Source organism: Babylonia areolata, chromosome 13 (assembly GCF_041734735.1).
Source record: "Babylonia areolata isolate BAREFJ2019XMU chromosome 13, ASM4173473v1, whole genome shotgun sequence".
NCBI lineage: Eukaryota > Metazoa > Mollusca > Gastropoda > Neogastropoda > Buccinidae > Babylonia > Babylonia areolata.
In genome coordinates this window covers 19,174,349-19,199,655 of record NC_134888.1, presented here as the reverse complement: position 1 = coordinate 19,199,655, position 25,307 = coordinate 19,174,349, and the positions used below count along the sequence as shown (strand labels likewise).

Sequence of the window (25,307 nt, the reverse complement as noted above, 5' to 3'; positions counted from 1 at the left end):
TTTTTCGTAAATCTTTATTAACAAGCCAAAACTAGATAACACAGTCATGAAGAACAGGAATTGCAGAAGCGGTTTCTATGATAACCACCGAGGTTCTTCAACAATTAACATATCTGTGGGGGGGGGAATAAGGCTAAGCTGTGTACACTCTAATATTCACATGCACTAGATCACGCAATGTGTACACCCAAGAAAATCTTATCAACATCCACCCTCAATCAATACATGGAACTTTGCCACAACTTCACAGAAAGCTAACATGAAGTTCACAACAATATTTTACCTTTTTATTTCATTTTGTGCTATTTATTTCATTTGGTACAAGTTTCATCAATAATCCATTAAATGTACTTTAACTGTAAAGGCCTGCTTATCGAATGGAATAATCTGGAGTATCACAAAGTCAAGGCAGGAATCAAAGCTGGACAGTTACAATTTGTATTACATATACAGCACAATTTTTTTTATTCAGGAGATGGAAAGTGGGGCAAGTACTGAGGACAGCCAAACTTGATGTCAAGAACTAGATCCCTGTCCTTGAAAGAAAGAGGCATCACGAAACTCTGAGTCCGCATCATGACCATGTCTAGTGTTTACAGAATCCAATACCAATACTTCCCTCCATCCACAGTACAACAACAACAAAATTTAGATTACTATAACAATACCAAAAACAAATGGCAAACGGAGTTTCTTTAGCAGTTTCAAAAGGATTCCCTTCCAAATATGAAGGTTTCCACCAGTGATTACCTTTACTGTTGAAATATTACAAACATTTACGAACAGCAGAGATCTGTACAGAATTAACATGAAATCACATTAGCAAAATCATGGTTGGTCAGTGTGCATTTGATCTTCAATAAACACCATCAAAGCCGCTGGCTATTGCAATGAAATAAATTTGACTTGACTACATAGGCCACCCCCCACCTTGTAATATCATTCTTGAACATACTTTTATGTTTTAAAAATAATTTGTTAAGAAAGTTTGTTTTAATGTCATAACTTCGGAATATCATTATTTGTAGTTATCATTATGATTATTGCGACTAGTACACTGCATGTCATGTTAAGAAAAAAGAGTGAAATGAGACTTTAAGAATCCTAGTTAACTTTGGACAAGCAGAGTGCATGTCATGATTACTGTATGACAATTGACAGTTAAAAAAGAAATAATCTAAATTTCATTCCACTTCCAATCATCAGTATTTTGTGTTCACTGCAAAAATACTTATAAACCTATTGCCTGAATTCATTGTCCACAAAACCTGCCCATTAACAAAGCTTTTTTCTTCTTGTGCACAATGTACATAATATAAGGGAAACTTCCATTTCTTTCATTTCAGCTGACAGACCTGAACTCTAAAAAAAAACAACAACCCAAAAACGAAGATCAATAATGGACAGGACATTCATGGAATTTAAAACCCACTAAAAAAACAGATGACTTGCTTTGTATATGAACACCTGTCAAGCCCACATGTGAATTATCCCCCTCCCCCCACCCTCCCCACCACCCTATTACATCACAAAAAAATGAGATTCAAATAAATATAACAGAAAGTAATGTTTGTTCTGAGCAAGAAAGCAAGAAACAAAGCATTTCAGAACATACAAGATGGTTCATGATAAGGTCAGTGAGTTTCTTACATCACATTCACAGAAAAATACAAAATAATTTCATAATGCTGGGTATAAGAATTTCAAATTGTCCATTAAACTTGTGTCTTTATATCGAAAGGATAAATAGGCATGGATGTTATTGTTATCATACAGGTACTTGGCATAGCCAGTACTGTAAATCACATAGCTTACTCCAAAGCAAATATTTCATTCCAAGGATTGTGTACTTAACAATACTGGGATGAAACTGATCATTAGATACAGGCAGCATTATAGGATCTTAACTTTGAAAGAAAGGTGTTAAGTTTCAGTGAAATAAAAAAAAAACAAATCCCACAAAATGTTCAGAAAGTGGAAAAAAATACAAAAAGTCCAGTTCTGTGTATTACTTAAAGAAAAGCAAGATAATCAGCACAATACAAGATTATTTTGTTGTATGCTTTCTTTGCACCTTATATGATACTGAGATTCAAAGATGTTGGCCAGGAATTCTTACAATATTCAAATGTTTGCAGGGTAGGGTGCATGACAAAATAACAGCAATATATGCTGGTATTTAATAAATCGATTTAAAAAATATCTCCATACATTCATTGGAAAAAGACTCAAAGAATAAAATAAATCACTTTACATCTCAATGAATGTCAAAGATTGCCCAAGGACCAAATAAATCAATAAATAATTCATTCAACATGTCAGTAGATGCAAACATCAATAAAATACACAAATAAATACATGTGCTTAGGCCATGCCATCAATCATGTATGTTTACACACCAAAACAATTCACAAAGCAATCATACCTTGGCTTTCTCTGCAAGCTTTCTTCACAGTCTGTTCAGTCCTACTGATGACTTATTCAAAAAAACAAAACCGGATTTGAAAAATTATTATTTCCAAAATTCGGTGTTCGGTTGAATCTAGCAAGTTTTTTATATTGAAATACTGAAAAATGTCAATGTGATATGCTGTATATGTAAATAAACTGAAAATTGTAATTCCAAGACTTCACAATGCAAACAAAGAAAAAATAAGTCCTTCCTCTGACTTCACCTGAATCAGTTGGGTGTTCCACATGGGTATCCTTGTCAACAAATGGTCATGTGTATCGAAGCACACACATTCACTCTCTTCCTGATTCAAATGCATGCACGTGGGCACACACACATAAATGTGCATGTGCATATGTACATGAGCACATACAGCACCATCACGATTCAAGAAAGATATGCAGTACCACACCATTTATACTGAAAACCAGTGTAACACCACAAACATGCACTGACAATTTTATCGTTAACTGAAGAACAATAATTCCTACTGTCTTTTAGTCTACATTTCTGCTGACCAATTTTCTACACAACATCAAGAAATTCATAAGAATTCCATCTCATTGCTGATAAAACTATGTAACTGCAACTAATAGCTAAAGTTGCTTATAACTTACTTTCACAGTTTGGTAACATATTTCTATTTTGTGACAGAAGTTACTGAGTACATTAACTTTTTTTTTTAATATATTATGTCAAAACCTTCAGATAAAACCAATGCACACTACTGGTAAAACTGTTTAATATGCTCTCCAAAACATGTATGAAACAACATTACACTGGAGATTTCTTAAAGTCTTAACTCCCGAGAGCAAGGTTTCGGTTGCGCCCCTTTTCTCTGCATTCAAATTTTGTATTACGTGTAGCTGACACATTTTGTACTTTCCAAAGTCAATTCAGGTCTAGATTGGAAGCTGCTAGGCAAATCTCGCTCTCTGCCATAAATGAAGCCAAACCGTAGCTTTATTAGGCTTTTATTTTGAATAAACCTTCACCGACGTCACAGTGTCAGACTCTGGTGAGAAACTGGCTTGATTCAAATCGCCCGCCATTTATAGTCCGGTTCAGGCTTTAAGAAAAAAAAGTTAACATAAATAACAACAAACTTCAACTACAACAACAACAAAATCACATGAGGATGAATATACAGACAATAAATAGCTTGAATAAATACAAGGTGATAATACAAAAATAAAAAATGATGTACAATAGTGGACAACAGAACCATTTGCAACTGTCTGCTTTGTGATGTTTCATGAATTTATTTCTGCAACACATTTCACAATTTCATTGCTTTTCTTCTTGCACTTAAAGTTTGCTCCTATCAGGGATGTTAAATTTGCATGGAGAAACAGTGCAAGCCCTTGAAAACAGGCACAGAACAAGTGTTTCATCTTTTGATGGTTTACACCATCTCATCATGACAGGAGCATGAAACTGCAATATATTTCTATGACAGTATCTTGATTATCCTCACACCAGATTGTGCTTCCAGACTTTGTGACTAAAAATCAGTCTGTGGAGTGACAGAGAGTGTGAACTCGAATAAAATATTTGTCAGATTCATTGCCACCCGATTCATTAATTATTTCTTGAAAAAAATGGTGACAAATAAAATTGCACATTGTTGTACAGCTAAATAAGAAAAAATGAAAGCAGAAACAAGCCACCCAATTCATTAATTAGTTATTGAAAACAATGGTGACAAATAACTGCACACTGTTGTACAGCTAAATAAAATATAATGAAAGCAGAAACAAATGTATGCTTCTTTATGTTTTGTCTGACCAAAAAGAAAACAAACAAAATCCCAACCCAACTCCTCCGGAAACCCCACCCTCCATAAATACATATTACTTCTGTTTTTTTTTTGAAGACTCATCTCAGAAGAAAGCAAAAGACAGTCAGTTGTGCTTTTTGCAGTTTGCACACAGTATTTCTACACTGATGTCCCAGTAAGAGAATGAGAATTAAAACTATACTTGCAAAGAGTGCTTACTGGACTTGGCGCAGACAGTGCTCACTGGCATCATCACACACAGACCTTGTGTCGAACAATCCCTTTGAGAGAATGTAAAGTAGATGACAGTCCATTATTCACTTAAGTATCTACACAGCAATTCGGTGGACTTACACCTACAAGACAATATGCTCCAGCTAATTGTGCTCATTCGATTTATTGTCCACAATGGATTTATCAAGTCATGGGAACTTCATCAAAATGGAACATAAAAAAGCCATTAAAATTCAAATATATACACAAGAACAACTGCTAGAATTTGGTCCAGATCAATAAAAGATATCTGAAAGTTCTGAAAGATGATAAAATTGGTTGCAAAGCATCTCTCCCTCCGTCTCCAAACCCATCATGTTTTTAACAAGGACATGCAAAAAGCATGGAAAATATACAATATACAATATAAAGTGTTGTGTCTTACAAAACTGCACACCAAATGCTGTTCAGTCAAACTTTTTTCCCCCTTTTCATCAACTCATGTATCAAACTGAGAAGCCAAAATGAGAATCAAAAAGTAAATGAACAGTAATTTCCAAAACAAACATAACCCCTTTAAAAAACAACAACAACTGATTACCATTAAAATATTTTGATTAGGTGATAATCATTAACCACAGCATTTGAAAAGTTAATCATCTGATTTTGAGACAGAAAAAAACCCAACTGCTTAGCCCAAACTTTTGACCTATGTACTTTACCAAAAAAAAACCCAAAACATTGTGTTTTATTTCCTGCTGTTCTATGTAAACCACAATTTCTAAGTGGCATCATGTCTTGCTGCTTGTCCAAATCCCTCAACACACAGCTACACTGAAGCCTGTTCCAGTCACAGTCAAGTGCTGGCAGTCCACAGAGATCTGTCAATGCTAGGTCTCTGTAAGACCACAAACAAAAGGAGACCCTGTGTCTTATTTCAAGAAAGAAATGCAGACGCAAGATGGTGGCACTTGGAAGATGTCTATCACTTGGGTTTTGTTTTTGTCTAATTTGTTTAATTTTCCTCAGTTGGTGACTTTCATGAAGACCTCACGCTTTTCCTAAGCATATATATATATAAAAAAAAGACATAGATAATGGACCATAATTATGACAATGCCACAGCATTTGGAGGTATAGTGTATGCACTTTCTTTAACTGTCCTTACAGCAAATAAAAGAAAAAAAAAAGATCAAAAACAGCGAGTACAGCTCTGTACATATCAGCAACTAACCACCCTGACATATTTGTGTGCTAACACCATGTATATCAATATCAGTTCACCCAGATCAAATCAATTGCTTAATTGTGACAAAACTGAACAAAAATGGCAGGGGGACACTACTTCACTGCTTGGTAATTCCATAGTGATGCGCAGAAAACAAACACAAAAATAATCTTGAACACAAACTAAATCCACATGCCCAACCAAACAAATCTAATAAAAAACTAATCAACATATGTGTCCACATATTAATCTCAACACAGTATGGCAGCAAACACAGGGAAAGACAGACAAGGTACGTCTACATGTGTAGAGACCGGCAGTCCTGGAAAAAGCACGGGGAAAGGAACTTCAGAAAGCGAACTGCTGTTGCTGAAGATTCTCGGGGAACGGTAAGAGACCGGCATAAGCGCGGAAGACTATCATGCCATCTTTGCTCATCACCTGCACATTGGCCTCTTGGAGGGCGGCCATGAAGAACACAGTGCCAGGGCAGAGCTTCAGCACACCTTGCACCGTCTTGTTTTTCAACATGCCCTCCCCATGAATCACGATGCAGATGCTGGCGCTGTCAATGCCACTGATCTCGAGCTGCTTAACACCGCCGGGGACCTGCACACAGGCATGCATGAAAAGTTTGACTTGACAGTTTGCATGAGGCACATTTCAAAAGCTGGCCAAAAGACCTGAAAGTCACATATAACACATTTTAAAAGCTGGCCAAAAGACCAGACAGTTACACACAGCACATTTTAACAGCTGGCCAAAAGACCTGACAGTTACACACAGCACATTTTAAAAGCTGGTTAAATGACCTGACAGTTACAAATGCCACATTTTGTTCTGAGTGAAATCTTGCATAATGTATGAAATCAGTAGTGTCCAATTATGACTATTAGAACAGCAGAGGAGGCAACTGCTGTCCCAACTACCTTGGCTAGAATTTGATCATAGTGGAGAGTCTTGCCCAAATTACATCCCTATTCTTTCAGCCAAGAGGTTTTTAGGACAGTCTGTGTTGGTATGGTTTCCAAAGGCCAACAAAGAGCCAGTGCAATCTTGCCTCCTAGTTTGAGAGTCAGTCCTTCACGAAAGACAAAGCTGTAAATTATTTCCTACTACAATGAAGAAACCACTAGTCATACAACTCTCACTTTGCTATTGGCCCAACTGTAAGCTTGTGAAACACACAGAATAAAAAACGCCAAGTTTATCATGTTGCTTTGTTCCACCAGTGGGATTAATTACCTTGTATCTGGTGATGCAAAAATCACAACGTTGAGTTTATCACAATACTTTGTTCTTCCAGCAGGATTTACTACCTTGTATCTGGTGACACCGAAATCGGGCACATCTGGGCGGAAGATGGTGATGGAAGCCTTCTCTTGCTCATCCTCAATGCCCATGAACTTGGTGTTGTTGACATGACGAGGCTTGTAATCCAGCATCTCCACCAGTGTGTGCTTGTCGATGAACTTGTGAGTCAGACCAGCACGGACCACGTTGTCTGAACATGCGCTGCATTCCATGCAGTCTGTTGACAGTCAAAACGGAATATTCCTTTAGTCTAACATTCTGTCACAAAAACAATAACAACAACAACAACAAAACTACCTTGAGCTGCAGAATATCAGTCGCTCATGCTTAGAGAGACTAGTATTCACCAGCACATGAAGTGCATCACATAACCCCCATACACACAAACATTGTCACACAGCAACACACAGACACCTCCATCACATAGCACCACATGTTAACCGCCTACAGCACCACACATTAACCACCTACCTCCAAACAGGTAGGCATGGGGCATGTTGGCCTCCAGGAACATGGCGTCCCCGGGGTCGAGGCGGACGACATTGAGGAAGTAGACGCAGAAGGCCCCAATGTCCCCGGGGAACTCCTTGTCAAGCTTCATGATGACATCCCCCTCCACCTGCTTCAGGCAGTCCCCACGCTCCTCTGCAACATCAGTTTCACTTTCTGAAGGACGCGTCACTGTGCGCTAAATCACATCTGCCTGACAAGCAGCACAACCCAACACCCTTCGTCTAGTCTTGAGCTTGAATAGTGAAATCCAATATACTTGGTCACAAATACTCCTCCACTGCTTCCTTACATTTCATTCCCAGCACCCTGCTTTCCCCACACTCCCTACCCAAATTAGTTCCCGGCAACCTGTCAGTTGTGTGACTCACTCATGTCATGCACCTTCTCCACCAGACACTTCAGCGCCGTCTTGACCGATTCGCAGCGGCCCTCGATCAGGTAGGAGAAGCAGTCCTTGATGGCCTCACGGCGCAGCGGCATGTCCGAACTGCGACTGGCTGTGATCAGCTTGATGACATTGGGTGAACCCACTGCAGCACGCAGCTCCTCGATCTCTGTTTGAAAATGAGGAAATGTCAGCCATGGTAGTGTGCGAGTAATATAACCGTAATCAACGGATTACAAGACAATATTTTTTTCCCCCTCTGGATTTCTGTTTGAAAACAGGGATGTCAGCCATGTACAGAGTGTGAATAACTACCATGATTAACAGACAATAGAGCAATATTTTTTTCCCCTTGACTTTCAAAAACCATACATTTTCTCCTTGACATCTCTGTGCCTTATCTACCTTATTTGTGGATAAAAGCAGAAACAGAACAAGTGGATATTTCTAGCATGTATCACAAAACAGCACAAGCTAAAAAAAAAAAAAAAAAATTCTAGTCACATGAAGAAAAAAATGGGATAAATCATTGTTTGTGGGATATAATTTGTAAAGAGAGAGATTGCCACACATAAATAACTAAAAACTTCCTTACTCTTGCACAGGCTGCCAAAGAATAATATAACAATTTAATTCTCAAAGCATGTTTCAATGTAAAACATTCTCAATTGAGCTGTACAATGCAAGAACATGTTTTTAAACAATAAAATGAAAGACAGCCAACCACACACTCAAGCACTAATCTATACATACACAGATTCTAAAGCTGATTCTTTCATCAGCTGACTATTTTGTGCCTTATAAGCAGAGATACTGATGACTAGTCAGCATAATGCTAAAAATAAAGCATACATTCTACAATTCATTATGTGTCTGAATGGGAGTTGACCAATCTCGTAGTTCAGTTAACCACTAATTATTCACAGTTTAAAAAAAATCATCATCAAGGCAAATGCCAACAACAAAGCAACAGACACACTTCAACCTTCACTGGAACCAAATATAGTGCTGCGACCTTCACCTTCAATGCCTATAAAGTCAGAAGAGACTTGTTAAGTTATTTTATTTCGGATCTGCCAGTTAGAATCAATGAATCTGATCTACGATTGAGGAAGTCTATTATCCTGTTTCTTTTCTTTATAACAATGAAAACGCTACAAGTTGAAAGTTTGAGAGCATATTTCGTTAAGCCACAAGGTATGAATTATCATTTGCTTTCACACTGACTTGTTTGAAGTGTGCAGTGTCTTTGGTTTTGCTTTTTTGCATTGTGTATACTATGTTGTACACTTCAGTCACTACAGATTTCTCTTCATGAAATTGAAATTGTGGCTGCTCTTCTTGTGGAGAATGCGTCAATGTAATACTGCACCACTCATTCACAAAAAAACAAGAGTCTGTTTGCAGGTATATATTCTTCTTCTTCTTCTTCGGCTGCAACTCTCATGTTCACATGCATGTTTACAAGTGGGCTTTTATGTGTATGACCATTTTTACCCCACCATGTAGGCAGCCATACTCGGTGGTGCATGTATAACTATATATTCAAAATGTTTTATCCTTCAATCAGGGTCATGTGGATTTTTCTATAAAAGAAATTGTCAGGGACAATTCTAGCTGCACTGTGAGGTGCTTGTGTACTGTACAGTATAATACCATTGTACTGGATTGTCTTACTGAGCCACGCTGTACCATCCTGCATTCAACTGTTTGAAGAATAGAGCACAATATTGCATTGTACTATGTTGTGTCATACTGTACTGATTAACTTTAAAATATTGCATAAACACTGTATTGTTTTGTATTTATTGTACTGTATTTCATTCACTGCATTGCATTGTACTGTATTCTACTGTATTGAACTGTACTGTTTTCCATTGTACTGTACTGTTCTTTGCTATACTGTGCTGTAGCTTTACAGGTCTACCAAAAAACACATCATCATGCATTTGTCTTTAGTCTATCATACTCATGTAGGACATCAAATGCCCAAACAGAAAAATCTGGCACTTACACATGGACATACACAGACATTTATGCCTAAAATATACATGGACACATACGTCCGCACATACATTCCAACATACATGTGTACTGACACCCACGCATAAACATGTACACACACACTGACACCCCCTCTTGGTGACACAGACTCATGTCAGTGGAACTCCAGTTCATTAAATACTTCATAGGAACGTAAATGGCAACTTAACTAAGCAAATTTATAATCATGCACACACACAAACACACACCATCTCGCTTTCTTACTTTGGATGAAGGAGGCTATTTGTTCAATTGGACGAAAGCCACAAAGACCCTGAAACTCTGTCAGAGCTATGGCCAGTTCAGGTTTGTGGTTCGAGTCTCTGTAGAGGTCAGGAAACTTCTTGTGCAGTAGTTCTGCTTGCACCTGGAATCATTAACATGGCATTGCATCTTCTGCCTCAACTAACATAAAGTCTGTGTGTGTGTGTGTGTGTGTGTGTGTGTGTGTGCAAAAGGGTGTATGAACATGCATGCATGTGTGTCTTCAAAAAGTTATTCCGAACTAAAGTAGTTCCATGAACCTTTCCTATGAAAATAAAAGAAAGAAAAAAAGATAGTGTAATTGTGTGTGCTGTTTGCATTCAAGCTACTGTTCAATTTTGTCGTCTTCTTTTTTTCTTTTTTTTTCTTTTGTGTGTGTGTGTGTGTGTGTGTGTGTGTGTGTGTCTGTGTGTGTGCACGCGTGTGCGTGCGTGTGTGTTTGCATGCATGCATGCACGACTGAAGCCTGACTATGACACAGGAAAGGAATGATGAGCATTGAAAGGCATTTCTCTGTCAACTCTACCTGAGAAGGTAGCCGGTTGTGTAAACGACTCTCATGTTTGTGAAGCACTTAGAGCTTGATATAGTTGATCTGCGACCACGAGTAGATGCTAAATAAGTATCAATATCAAAAAGAAATAAGCATCTACATCAACCAAACAGAAATAAGCATCCACAACAATCAAGCAGTCAAAACATGAGACAACACAACAATCTTGCGTCACCTTGTTTGGGTGAGCCTGGACAGACAGGGCCGTTCTGACCGACAGCACCTTGAAGAGGAAGGGCAGGGTGTTCTTGAAATAATTCTTCACCTCAGAGCCCAGGCTGTCAGGGTTTTCATGAACCCATTCCCACAATGCTATGTCCTGCTGCCCTGGCCGCATCACCATGGAGGGGCCATTGGGGTGAGTTCCCATCCACAACTGATGGACAAATGGTAAAACAAGTATCCTGCATAAGTGTACACTTTGCCGCTGACATATAACAGTTTATGGTAAAAGTTTAACAAGGAAATGTACCTGGTCGTCCTACTTCTGAACAGATTAAATTATGAAAAAATAACTTTTGATGTTATAAGTTACGAGTGAGTTACAAAATCACAATTCTAATTCAATTACTGAATTAGTGCTCTGTTCTTGTCATTAGTGCTAAAAACAATCACAGAGTTATGATGACCTGATCAATGAGGTGATTACCCTCTTGAAAATTTACTTTGGTAAACTTATTCAGTGAAAAGTAAAGCCACTATGGACTTGTTGTTCTGCAGAGGCATCTTCTTTAAGTATGGTCTTACCCACTAAACCAAAATGACAATGGCTTCTATGCTCAACTGCAAATTCAAAATGAAAAATGAAACATACCAACACAGAAATTTTATCAATAATGTCTGTTTTTATACACAAAACAGGTGATACAATTTTGGTCTCTCAATCAGTATCATAAACACACACGCACACACACACACACACAGACACATCTGTTTTAAGCTGCCAACATTGTAAAATGATTCCCTTTCTATCCTCCCAGATTTTATCAAATTCTCTTTCTTATCAATGTGGATTATTATATTAAGTATAGATTTTCTCACTTCAAGTAATTTTCTACAAGTAGATTTCCATGAACTGTCTGATCTGAGACATAGTGACATGGTCTCTGAGGGTATTTTGTTCAGAGAATTAACATATATGCTTCTCAATTATGCCTCCTTCAGCCTTTTCAGTTTTAATATCATTGACTGTCAACAACTGATAAACCTTTTCCTAACATTTTACAGCAAGTTTCAGTCTTGTGTGTTCTACTGCAAGATTAGAAAAAAAAAAAAAAAAAAAAAGAAAAAAAAAAAAAAAAAAAATCAGTACATCAACTTGATCAAGACTGTTCTATCAACTTATTAAGTACATTCTGTTGGCTCAGTTCCCATGAAGGTATCTGACATTGTTAATATGGACACATCTGCATAATATGAAAATAAAAATTACATATTTTTGTACATATGTTCCCATGGATGCATTTGTCTGTGCATCTGGTTTGTTGCATTCTGCCTGGCAAATTTTGGCATCCTTTTAGATGTCACACTTCTGTTTTTTGCTTCCATTCTAAAAACTTCTGCATGTGATGACATTACTGGTTGGGGTTAGAATGTTGGCTTTTCAATCAGAAGGTCCCAAGTCCCTGTTAGGGTTATGGTAGAGATCAGATGTTGTAAAATGCTATCTCCCTTCCAAAAAAACAAAGGTCACATGATAAATGTCTATCACCATTAAAATCAGATTCTCATGTGACCAAGCGCTATGCTTGCTCCAATATTTGCCTCACGCACAAGCTGTATTAGCTTGCCTCACGCACAAGCTGTATTAGCAGACGACAGTTTTCCCTCCTAACCCGCGCACAGAATGTGTGACGTCACTCCGCTTACATCATTTTGTTCTGGCCAGACAGCCTACTCAAGGCTAGCCCAGTGTTGCATCGCGGTACGTCATTGGCTGAGCAGAAACTTGTGTTTCTGTTCCACCGTAATTAATTAATAACTCTTTTGTCAGATCAGTAAACTACAAGTATTATATACTGGCAGAATCATCGCAATTCCATCTTTAAATCTATTCCATTTATGTTTGCCTACATTAAACTGATTTAACGCAGTTTGTAATTTTCAGCGACGAGCTCGTTAGAACTGACCCTGTTCAGGTGACTTAAATTAAGATTATAAATTCATCTTAAATAACCAACACTTCATTTTATACTCATTATAAAGTAGGTGTCGAGCTCTTTCTTTTGCAACTTATCCGACATAAATCGGTTCAGGAATCATTTAGAAATCTGTCACTGAACACCTTGTAACAAGCACAGTTCTCATCAGATTTGGGCTGATTAGTGATGATCTGCTTGCAGCACACGTGACGGCCTTTGCGGTCCGCTTAACTTGCATAAATTGGCACAGTAAGTGATGAGTGGTCATTTCATACCTGGTCAGTCATCTGACCAGAGCCTGCTCTCTCTCTCTCTCTTGCTGTGTCGCGAGCAGTGTGTTGTGTCGTGTGTGTCCCCACAACGGCTGACACCTCGCTACGTATCGCTGTAAGTACTAGTGTGTAGAATGTGTTGATTTGTAAACTGTATTGTTCGACACAGTACTTGTGTTCATCTCCCACCACTCCCTTCTGGGACTGGTGAGGCGGGTGGCTAGACACCCTTATGGAGATCCATAAAAGGGCGTTGGCTCAGGAGAGCCACCGACGGCCATCTAGCTCCACCGTGCTGTGTGCATGCCACATGCAGTTGGGCCCCGTGGTGTGTCTACCCATGCATGCGAAGTCTGGATCCGGCAGAATCTGCGGAAGAAACCTATCGGTTCAACGGAGAGGAAGGCGGTTACAGCAACGCACTGTGGAGTGCAGAGAGCAAGATGAGACACCGAAAGGATATCTTGGTCATCCACTGCATCCGTGCTCATTCTCCAGTCGTCTCGACTTAGTCTTGCCACTGGAAATTGGTGGACCCGGACGAGAGAGTGAGGTCGACGTTGCGCAACTCCTCTTCACTTTAAACAAACTCATCGTGCAAGTCATCAGTCATCCTAAATGACCTTTCATCCTTCATCATTTCATCACCCCCAAGTCCTGTGGCGACAGGCGAGCGACGAAACGACAGGTGTGGGTACACTGGCAGTCGCAGCCGCAGACCTGCACGCAGGCGGCTCAGGCCATAGGGTCGTTTCTTCGTCAACAGGAACAGCGATGGATCTCGGCAGCCGTCTGAGCAGCCCTCTTTAGGAATGCACTGCTCACCTCCCTGGCATGAGGAAGGGGCTAGAAAAGGTGCCCTAAAAATTGCCTGCTCCATATCACCCTGGCCAGCATACCGCGGCTGGCGGGGACCCTACATCAGCGGTCGAAACAAAGAGAAAGAAAAGAAAAAAACAAGGATCGTTCCTCTCACCATTGGTGCTTGGAACATAAGGACTCTCCTGGACAGAGATAACGCGGACAGACCCCAAAGGAGAACAGCATTAGTTGCATCCGAACTCGCCAGATACAATATCGACATCGCAGCCTTGAGTGAGACTCGGCTTGCAGGCGAAGGCGAGCTCTGTGAACGGGGATCTGGTTACACCTTCTTCTGGAGTGGACGAGGAAGCGAAGAGCGACGTGAGGCTGGTGATGGTTTTGGAGTAAAAACAGCACTTGTCATCAAGCTAGCTGGAATCCCAAAGGGAGTCAACGATAGGCTTATGACCATGAAACTCCCACTGGCATCTGGCCAGAAGCACCTCACCATTGTCAGTGCCTACGCCCCAACCATGACCAACCCGGATGAAGTGAAGGCGAAGTTCTACGAGAACCTTCACTCTGTCATTGCTGCCATCCCTAAAGCAGACAAGCTCATCATTCTTTGGGACTTCAATGCTAGAGTTGTCTCTGACTACATCTCCTGGGATAGAGTGATTGGAAAGCACGGTGTGGGCCACTGCAACCCAAATGGATTGCTTTTGCTTCAGACATGTGCAGAGCACGAACTGCTGATAACCAACACAGTTTTCTGCCTCCCTACCCGTAACAGGACGTCATGGATGCACCCTCGCTCAAAGCATTGGCATCTCATCGATTATGTCATCGTCAGGAAAAGGGATAGGCAAGATGTACGTGTAACAAAGACCATGTGCGGCGCTGAGTGTTGGACAGACCATCGCCTTGTAGTCTCGAAGCTGAATATTCGAATCCAGCCCAAGAGACGCCCCCAAGGCCAGAAGGCTCCAAAACGGCTCAACATCGCTAAGCTGAAAAACATCACCATCAAACAGTCCTTTGTGGAGCTGCTGGAAGATCGTCTGGAATCTGCCTCTCTGAACAACCAGAATGTGGAGTCTGACTGGAGGACCCTGCGTGAGCTGATCTATAGTACAGCTTCAGAGACCCTGGGACCCATGACCAGAAAGCACAAAGACTGGTTTGATGAAAACTGTGATGAAATCAAGCAGCTTCTGCATCAAGCCCACCTGAGCAACCCAAAGTCCACATCAAAAAAGGATGCGTACAATGCCATCCGCAGGAAAGTTACGCCAGATGCAGGATAAGTGGCTGAGTGACAAAGCTGATGAGATCCAGGGATATGCTGACAGGCACGATATGAAGAGGTTCTATGATGCCTTAAAAGAAGTCTACGGCCCCACATCCTCAGGATCATCCCCCCTCCTCAGTGCAGATGGGAATACCTTGATCACCGAGAAGGAGAACATTCTCGAACGATGGGCTGAGCACTTCAACAGTGTCTTAAATCGCCCTTCCTCCATAAATGATGAAGCCATAGACCGTCTCCCATAAGTCCCCACCAACGAAGCACTGGACGATCCGCCAACACTTCTTGAGACCCAGAAAGCAATCCGTCTGCTATCCAGTGGCAAAGCACCTGGCTCAGACTCCATACCAGCAGAGGTCTACAAGGATGGAGGCACTGTGCTGACTGAGAAGCTTCATCAGCTGTACTCACTCATGTGGAAAGAAGAGACGATCCCCCAGGATTTCAAAGATGCATCTATCATTCACTTGTACAAGCGAAAGGGGAACCGGCAAGCCTGTGATAACCATCGGGGCATTTCCTTGCTCTCCATCGCAGGCAAGATACTTGCCAGGATCCTACTAAACCGCCTCACAGCACACCTTGACCAAGGTCATTTGCCTGAGAGCCAATTTGGATTCCGGAAAGAGCGCGGAACCACCGACATGGTGTTTGCTGCAAGGCAGCTGCAAGAGAAATGTCAGGAGCAAAATGCTGATCTGTTCTCCACCTATGTCGACCTCACTAAGGCCTTTGACACCGTGAGTAGAGAGGGACTGTGGAAGATCATGGCCAAGTACGGATGCCCTCGGAAATTTATTTCCTTGGTCAGCCAATTCCATGAAGGCATGCAGGCTCGAGTCCAGGACAATGGCGAAACATCTGCTCCTTTTGCTGTCACAAATGGTGTCAAGCAAGGGTGCGTCCTGGCTCCAACGCTGTTCAGCCTCATGTTCTCTGCAATGCTTACTGATGCCTTCAGAGATGGCGATGTTGGAATTGGCCTAAAGTACCGAACAGATGGCAAGCTGTTTAACCTCAGAAGGCTTCAAGCAAAAACGAAGGTCATGACAGACATCATCAGAGACTTTTTGTTTGCTGATGACTGTGCCCTCAACGCTGGATCTGAAGCTGACATGCAACTCAGCGTCGACAAGTTTGCCACTGCCAGCAGAAACTTCGGCCTTACCATCAGCACGAGGAAAACTGAAGTTCTCCATCAGCCACCCCCAGGGAAACCCTACGTTGAGCCCAACATCACAGTCAACGGTCAGAGACTCAGTGCGGTGGAGCGGTTCACATACCTTGGCAGCACACTGTCACGAAATGCGACCATCGACGATGAAGTGAATGTCAGGATTGCAAGAGCAAGTGCAACTTTTGGTAGACTCAATGCAAATGTCTGGAACAGAAGAGGCATTAGTCTTGAGACCAAGCTAAAGGTCTACAGAGCAGTAGTTCTCCCCACACTACTGTACGGCTGCGAAACTTGGACAGTGTACCAACGACATGCCAAGAAGCTGAACCACTTCCACACAACATGCCTCAGGAAGCTACTGAACATCAAGTGGCAAGACAGGACCCCAGACACAGAGGTGCTCGCAAAAGCCACCCTTCCCAGCATCTTCACCATCCTGATGCAGTCCCAGCTTCGCTGGGCTGGACACGTGGCGCGCATGCCAGACCATCGGCTGCCCAAAAGGCTCTTCTATGGCGAGCTGCAACAAGGGAAGAGATCACACGGAGGTCAGAAGAAGCGCTTCAGAGATACTCTGAAAGTCTCTCTGAAAGCGTTTGATATCAACCCTGACTCCTGGGAGGAATCTGCAGTGGACTGTAAGAAATGGCGCGCTGCTGTGCACAAAGGCTTACTCCAGTATAGTGCAACATGAAAAACTGATTCATTTGAGTCACTTTGACACAGTATAAGCTTTAACTAATCTATACTTTCAGTGTACTTTCACCAAGTCAGCATCGCTTCAATCACTTCAACTACGCTATTTAAATGTATTAGAAATGTCATTTGATGTCAGCCTTTGGTCTTCACACATATGCATTATGTTGCTGCATATCCCAAACCTGAGTGATAGTCTTTCCATGTGATATGTATACATGTGCTTTACTATTCACTTGTGCCGACATGTTGTGCTTATGACATTTGTGTCATTCCAGGCACTGTCTTCTCTTAGTTCTTGTATTCTTCTCTTAGTTCTTCTCTTTCTTGTCTTCTCTTTTAGTTCTTCTCTTTCTTATATTCTCTTTTTATATCTTCCTCTTAGTTCTTTTCTTATGTTCTTATAACTATTGTAAATAAAACAACAGAAAAACCCATTTGTGACTGGCCTCTATATGTTCCTGGCCTGTGCATGGGAATTCTCATCTATCCTTTAATACATCACATTTAGTTAAGTCTTTTGTGCCGTACCCTCGAATAACCACTCGGTACACGGCTACACTCAGAAAAGATTATTTGTGCAAATGTTAATCCTCACAACCCCACCCCACCCCATCCCGCCCCCTGTCTTCCCTGCATACAAACTAACAAAGCCAACGCTTCTCAGCCAAAGAAAAATACCCACCTCAGCATAATGCTTGGAAGGGTCAATTCTGAAGTCGTGATCAGCGGAGGTCTTTAGCGTTGCTGCTAGGCTCTTATCTCCTTGCTTGCCCCAGGCGTACTCTTGAAGAGGACACTTTAGCTCGAATACTGAAGCACACACAGGCACTGTAGAGTTATGACAGTGGCAGCGACACACATGGCTTTTTTAAATTTCATTTTATTTTTATTTTTAAGAATCTGGATCAGAGGTTAATCATTACTACTATGAACACTGATACACCCATAGCTGAAGTATTGTTTATAAAAACAGAAAAGGTGAGCTTTTTTTAAAATTTTTAAATTTTTTTTTTATTATGGACTGTGTGTAAACTACAAAATGATACAAACTTACACAACAACAGCCATAAACCAAGATGAGAAGAACACCAAGGAATGAATAAAGAGAGAAAGCAAGAAACTCAGAAAGAGAGGGTGGTGTAAAAAAAAGACAGACAGACAAAGACAGAGACAGAAGAGAGAGAGAGAGAGAGAGAGAGAGAGAGAGAGAGAGAGAGAGAGAGAGAAAGAAAGAGAGAAAGAGAGAGAGAGACAGAGACCCAGGGAAAGAGACAGGAAACATTTATTGTCAGTAGCATTACTCAGTAGTTAGATAGAGAGAGAGAGAGAAAGAAAGAGAGAGAGAGAGAGAGAGAGAGAGAGACAGAGACAGAGACCCAGGGAAAGAGACAGGAAACATTTATTGTCAGTAGCATTAGCCATTACTCAGTAGTTATGCCATGGAGTGCAATTAATGCTAATTAAATAAATAAAAAGTGGCAACAAGTAGGAACTAATATAAAAAGCACAAACCACACAACACCTGCTCTGATGTGAAGTTGGAATAAAAGAATCTTATTGCATCACTAAATTTTCGAGAAAACCAAAAACAATGCATGGGACAGAAAACAATATTACGAATTAATGTTTGTATTTGTATTTGTATTTGAAATTCGGGCTGTCCTCCCCAGGGAGAGTGCATTGCAACACTACAGCACCACCCAATTTTTTTGTATTTTTTCCTGGTTGCAGTTTTATTTGTTTTTCCCATCGAAGTGGATTTTCCTACAGAATTTTGCCAGGAACAACCCTTTTGTTGCCGTGGGTTCTTTTACGTGAGCTAAGTGCATGCTGCACACGGGACCCCGGTTTACCATCTCATCCGAATGACTAGCAACCAGACCACTACTCAAGGTCTAGTGGAGGGGGAGAAAATATTGGCTGCTGAGCCGTGATTCAAACCAGGGTGCTCAGATTCTCTCGCTTCCTAGGCGGACGCGCTACCTCTAGGCCATCACTCCACTGTGAATGAACAACTTCAAAAGGTGAATGTTAGTTTGGAGTTTGGAACATACAGCTCTGACCAACCGACAGAGTAATATTTTTATTCATAATCTAAACAGCAATAATCCCAGTTATACCAATATGTGAATGCAATTTAGCAAGACAATCAATAGTCAGATATGTCAAGTTTATTTATGATGAGAAAGGGAGATACACAGAAAATGTGAGTCACTGAATGAACAGGTGTGTGTGTGTGTGTGTGTGTGTGTGTGTGTGTGTGTGTGTGTGTGTGTGAAATCATTCTTCATCTAAATATCTTTTCACAAAGTGACCTTAAAATAAAATTTATAAATGTAGATGGCATAACAGGAAAAATATATGCATGTGCATGCATGTGTGTGTGCATGCATGTGGGTGTTAATGTTATGTGTGTAAGGTTGTCAAATTAATCAAACTGTAGAAGACTAAATCACACAATGGACTGGGTGGGGGAGAAAAAAAACACCCTAAGTGTAATGGAAACAGCAGAATAAATGTGGATGAACTTTTCTGAACATACCATGCAAATATGACACCTCTGTAAAATCCTTTGCTCTTTATAGCCAAATGTCAACCTTTTATTTACAAAAAAAAAAAAAAAAGAGAAAAAAAAGAGGAGAAGAAAAAAAAAAGAAAAAAAAAAAAGAAATGGAATCCACTGAAAGGTTATTTGTGAGTTGCTTAGCGAAAGAAGATCAATTAAATGGCTGATTTTGATAATGAGTTCAGACCTGACAGTTTCTTTTTATCATCTAATGGCATAACAACAGATTTAAAATCAACATGAAGACGAGCATAAAATTTTGTTTTCTGAAAGTTTAATCATTAGTGAGACTGTCAACATTGTTGACTGTGACTTCAGCAGTGAAAAGAAACAGAAGAAGAAAAAAAAAAGAAGGAAATTTATTCTCTCCTAGATAAAATGACTCTTTAGACTTCAGTATCAGTATCAGTAGCTGAAGGAGGTGTCACTGCGTTTGGACAAATCCATATATGCTATACCACATCTGCCAAGCAGATGCCTGACCAGCAGCGAAACCCAACGCGCTTAGACTTCAAATCTGGTATAATGTATATGAAGTATGTGGTGTATGCACATGTGTCTACAGGTATCAGTGACACAAGTGTCTGTGGAGGGGTGAGGGGAGCACAGAATGCAAGAACGCAAGAATTTTAATGTAAGGTCAAAGACCTGTATACATTTTGGGTGCACGTGTTGCACACACAGCTTAACTAAAATAAAATAGGAAGAACGAAAACAATCCACTTAATACACAGTGAGCTCACTGAGAACAAGTAAACTAAATAAAAAGCACAGGGCTGATATGTCTGTTTAGGGCTGAGAGTGCTCTTCTCTCAGTCTTAATGCATAAAAAACAAACATTTCAACATCTCTGGTCACATTACAACTTTCGTTTTGCAGCAGAAAAGATAATGACAGATTTCTAATATTTTGCATATGCTTAAGCAAATATTTCCTTCTAATATCATCATATAATGGACAGGCTGTTTGTACATGTAGTTCGTTCTCTATTCTGCCACCACATGGGCAGTTTTTCAAAACATCATGAGGGGAGCACAGAGAGAGAGAGAGAGAGAGAGAGAGAGAGAGAGAGAGAGCTCACGTTTTAATGTACCTTTGGCTGTAGTACAAAGGGGGTGAGTAAGAAATGTAATGGGTGAGTGTGGGGTGGGAGTAAGATTCCAAGACATTACTGTAAACATGTCCAAAAGTATTGTACAAGCAACAAGGAAAAGACTGTAATTACATCTGATGTGTCACTTTATTACCTGTATGTACCATTATCACATAGTTTGATACAAGTTTATGTAAGAGAACATTTAATCAATTTTCTTTCAAAACATAAACTGCATAAATATGCTTGCAAAATTAGCTAACAAACAACTTCAGATAACTTCAGATGTACATTCCATAACGCCATAAGAAAGAAAGGAATATTATTTGCCGAAAGATTTTTCTTTCTTCTGTTCATTGGATGAAAAATATATATCTTGAAATATTATGCATCAGTTATCTGTCTGATACGTGGAGTGACATATGCAAAGAATTCTGTGTTCTCCAGAAATTTGAACTTAAGGTCTGAGTATATGGGGCAAAGAAAAAGAAAATGGCAATCATCTTCTGTTACTTACTTACAAAAAGGACATGTTCTATCACAATCAAAATTACTCTATATGTGTACATTACAATAAAAAAGAACACTGAATCATATATCTGTAAAACAGCAAATCTACAGCAGTGTGTGTCTATTTGACTAATATATCTTTATTTTCCGAGGATTGTTTTAAATGACCTATACATAGGTTTCATATCTTTATCTGTCACAATTTCTAACTGAGCCAGTCATTTCTTGGGTATAGAAATAAAAAAGTCTTTGCTTGAAATCTGAATAAGTTGAAGAATATTTTTGTATCTCCATTCCCTTGTTGCAACCAAACAAAATTCAATACACTGACGTAAAATTTCCCTATCTCGTTTTTTGCAGGTCTGTCAAACTCAAGTAACATCTGATATACCTTGCATGGTAGTTTCATTATCCATTTGCTACAGACTGGACCAGTATCAGAAACAGAGATAATTCACATGAACAGGATACCTACCTAAATCACCATAATATACCATCTTGTTTAGCGTTCTGACCTAGATTTATACTATAGTTGAAATTGTTCCCATGCTATCATAATGAATTGTTCCAAATGATCCAACTTAATTCCTAAATCTCAAATAAATATTGGAGAGACACACATACACACACACACACATGTGCGCGCACGCACGCACACAATTAAATCAGTGATTAAAGCACTACTCTATTCCTTCCCCTAAGCAATATCTGAACCACTGAAAACATTATCATCACAATTTCTCTGTTTTGTCATAAAGATCTTGAACACTGAGCAACACAGATGTAGTTAACTCTTCTGATCAAATCATAAGTCTGTCAATGCTGTCAGTGAATGGTGTGACTCCAGCAGCCATTCCTGAATATAAACTGTGTACAAAAAAAGAATCAGTGGCCTCTTTCTTACAAAACAATGGACTGGTATTCACAACATAGAGCTTGAGCAGTATCTGTGATTGCGTGTGAAGGATGAACACTCCAGCAGAGGTGTGTCTGTCTTTTGTTGCATTCCTTGCATCATAAAGTCAGTACAGCTGGATCAGTTTCAATCTGTGCATTTTTTGGCTGCCTCTTCTCAACAGAAAAATAAATTTTATCCTGATCTGATTATAATTTCTTAACCTTTAGTCATTTAGAAACTTCACGTTTCTCAACAGTAATTCAACAATCAACTATGTATATGTGGTAGGCAGGGACCAATTTTAGCATTGCCTGCATAGTAACCAACTTGGGAGAACATCCCAGTTCTACTCTATGGCAGTGCTGTCATTAACTTGATTATGGGCCGCACGGAAGCTGTCTGGATACTAATGTGATGTGGCATTGTCGCCTCAGAAAGTGTTCCACTCTAGTTATTGGATACAGCATCTGAAAAGAAAATAATCTGATTTCCCCTTAATCTATACATTACTTAAAGTTGGAAATGAAAGAAAGGCTGGAAGAAAATACATCTCAAGTTTGAAAAAGAACAAGAACAAGAACAACAAACAAACAAAAACAAAAAAACAAAAAAAATCGCTTGTGTCGTCTGCTTCCAATGACGCGGTGACATTTCGTTTTTTCTCAAGGCCGCTACACGCAAACTGAAAAGTGAAAGTCAACAATCTGTGTACTTTAAAACTGCTGTACATATACCTGGGCACCTCAACAGCTTCTTCACAATATACTTTGTTAAATACATCATTCTGATATACACATGTAATTCATTCTTATCGTCTTTGGTTAACAAATGAACAAAAGAGGTTACAACCTTGAGGGTCGGCCGCCATGCTGTTGCTGAAGCAGAGTCACGGACACGGATATGGCCTGAATAACAGTTCCGTATTTCTAATAGCACATCGGAGAATTATTCGTCGTTTCAAAACGTGCCCTGGGCAATTTTCATAGCCTGTAAAAATCGTTCGTTGTCGACTCTCTATCAGTAACGATCAATCTTTCGGCCTAAAATGATCTCAAAGAATATATATTTGTCTTACAAATATCATGATTATGTGCTGTTGGCCAAACTCGGTCATTCTGAGTAGGACTTTTGACAGCAGGCAACGTGATATTCTGTTTAATCCGCAGTTGTTCGTTTGTTTTTGTTTTTTCAGTATTCTTCCTCCCCGACCCCTCCCCCTACCCACTTCGTTCCTTCCGCCACTTTCAAGTCTCAAAAGCGAGGAAAATGAAACAAAGGATTCGTATTCTAGAGTCTTCATATTCAAGTTAGTGACTGCGGACAACAAAGGCGCCGGGAGTCCAAATTAAGCTGGGGGCAGCAACACATAGCATGCATGAAGTTAGGTAGGGAGCAGGAAGGACATCAAACGCTGGCTGCTGGGGCTTTGACTCTGTGTCACTGACCACAGGAATTATCGCTGTTCAACGTTTACAGGCGGCTAGGCTTATAGTGGGCCGTTATCAGCGGCGGTCAACCTCAAACTCTGCTTCAGCTTTCCCACTGTCAGTTAACGAAACAGAGGCTGCATTGAGCACCCCGGAGGGGGGGGAGGGGGCGGGAAAATATTCAGTGGCGACTGAGCCGTGATTCGAACCAGCGCGCTCAGATTCTCTCGCTTCCTTGGCGGACGCGTTACCTCTAGGCCATCACTCCACATGATGGGAGACACAGAAAGAATTAAAGACTATTACTGAAAAAGGTATCTGGATACAAAACAAAACAAAACAAAATAATAAAAAGATATATATATATATATATATATATATATATATATATAAAAGAGGGTACACTGGAACAAAACCGGGGTAACAAAAGACTGAAGGAGACAGTCACAGGGAATAAAGATAACAGAGGAGACAGGGTGTGGAAAGTATGTAATACTACACAAATAACTTATAACTGTAGCCATGTTAACCCGAGTGGTATATCATAATGGACGGTACAAAAGAATTAATTACTGAAATACTGAATTAGAGAGTATGAAGGTGAAAGGACAGAAAAAAAAAAAATCCGCTGACAAGCCAAAGACATATAGAGGCCAGTCACAATGGGTTTTTCTATTGTTTTATTTACAATAGTTAAATAGGAAAAGAAGAAGATAAAGAAGACAGTGCCTGGAAGACAAACACACAAATGTCATAAACACATCATGTCAGGAATGCAAGTGGATTGTTAGCACATCCTATATTACAATGGAAAGACTACCACTTGGTTTGGAGAAGGCAACAACATAACATAAATAATGCATATGTGTGAAGACCAAAACACTGACAGCAAATGCCATTTCTAATACATTTATATAGTGCAGTTAAAGTGGTTGAAGCTATGCTGATTTAGTGAAAGTACACTGACAGTGTAGATTTAAGTAAAGCTCAGATTGTGTCAAAGTGACTCAAATGAATCAGTTATCATGTAGCACTGTACTGGAGTAAGCCATATAGGAGAGAGCATATGATAGCTTAATTACAATTAACAGACTATTAGATGGTTTTAATCAATAACGGATATCATACAGATTGTGATACATATTAGATGGTTTTAACCAATGACGAATATCATTTCAACACTATCTTGTAATCACCACAACAGAATACTACACACACACACACACACACACACACACACACACACACACACACACACACACACACACACACACACACACACACACACACATTATGCACAACTATGCCCACTGTAACTGAGACTGGTAGTACTGACAGTCAGTGTGACACACTGTAGCCGTACAACTGATATCAGTATATGAAATAATACATGAATACTAGAAAAGATAATAGAATCAGTGGTTTTGATATCAAACACTGGCAAACTGAGAAACCAAATAGTAGTTAGTGCTCAATACAATGATTGGAAGAACTGTCATGGCTTAACCATGAAGTGCATTCAGCTGAAGGCCAGTGGGTCAGTTGCGAAAAAGGCGTCTGCTACATATCTCATGCGTCATGAAGAAGGATTTGATGCCAGCTGAGCACTTGGCAACATAACAAAAAATAGTTTCATTTTTGTTGTGGCAGATTCGCAATTCACATA

General features: G+C 40.0%; 1 protein-coding gene across 1 annotated transcript; it reads right to left on the bottom strand.

Moving 5' to 3' along the window:
* Positions 1 to 23,119, bottom strand: LOC143289127 (mannose-6-phosphate isomerase-like). The gene is made up of 8 exons (XM_076597997.1): positions 23,064 to 23,119; positions 17,830 to 17,957; positions 10,921 to 11,121; positions 10,154 to 10,295; positions 7,869 to 8,054; positions 7,459 to 7,632; positions 6,993 to 7,204; positions 1 to 6,282 (listed from the first exon to the last, which is right to left on the bottom strand). Exons 1-8 carry the CDS (start codon positions 23,080 to 23,082, stop codon positions 6,022 to 6,024), a joined length of 1,323 nt encoding a protein of 440 aa, XP_076454112.1. The 5' UTR covers positions 23,083 to 23,119; the 3' UTR covers positions 1 to 6,021.
* Between the last annotated feature and the right edge of the window lie 2,188 nt (positions 23,120 to 25,307).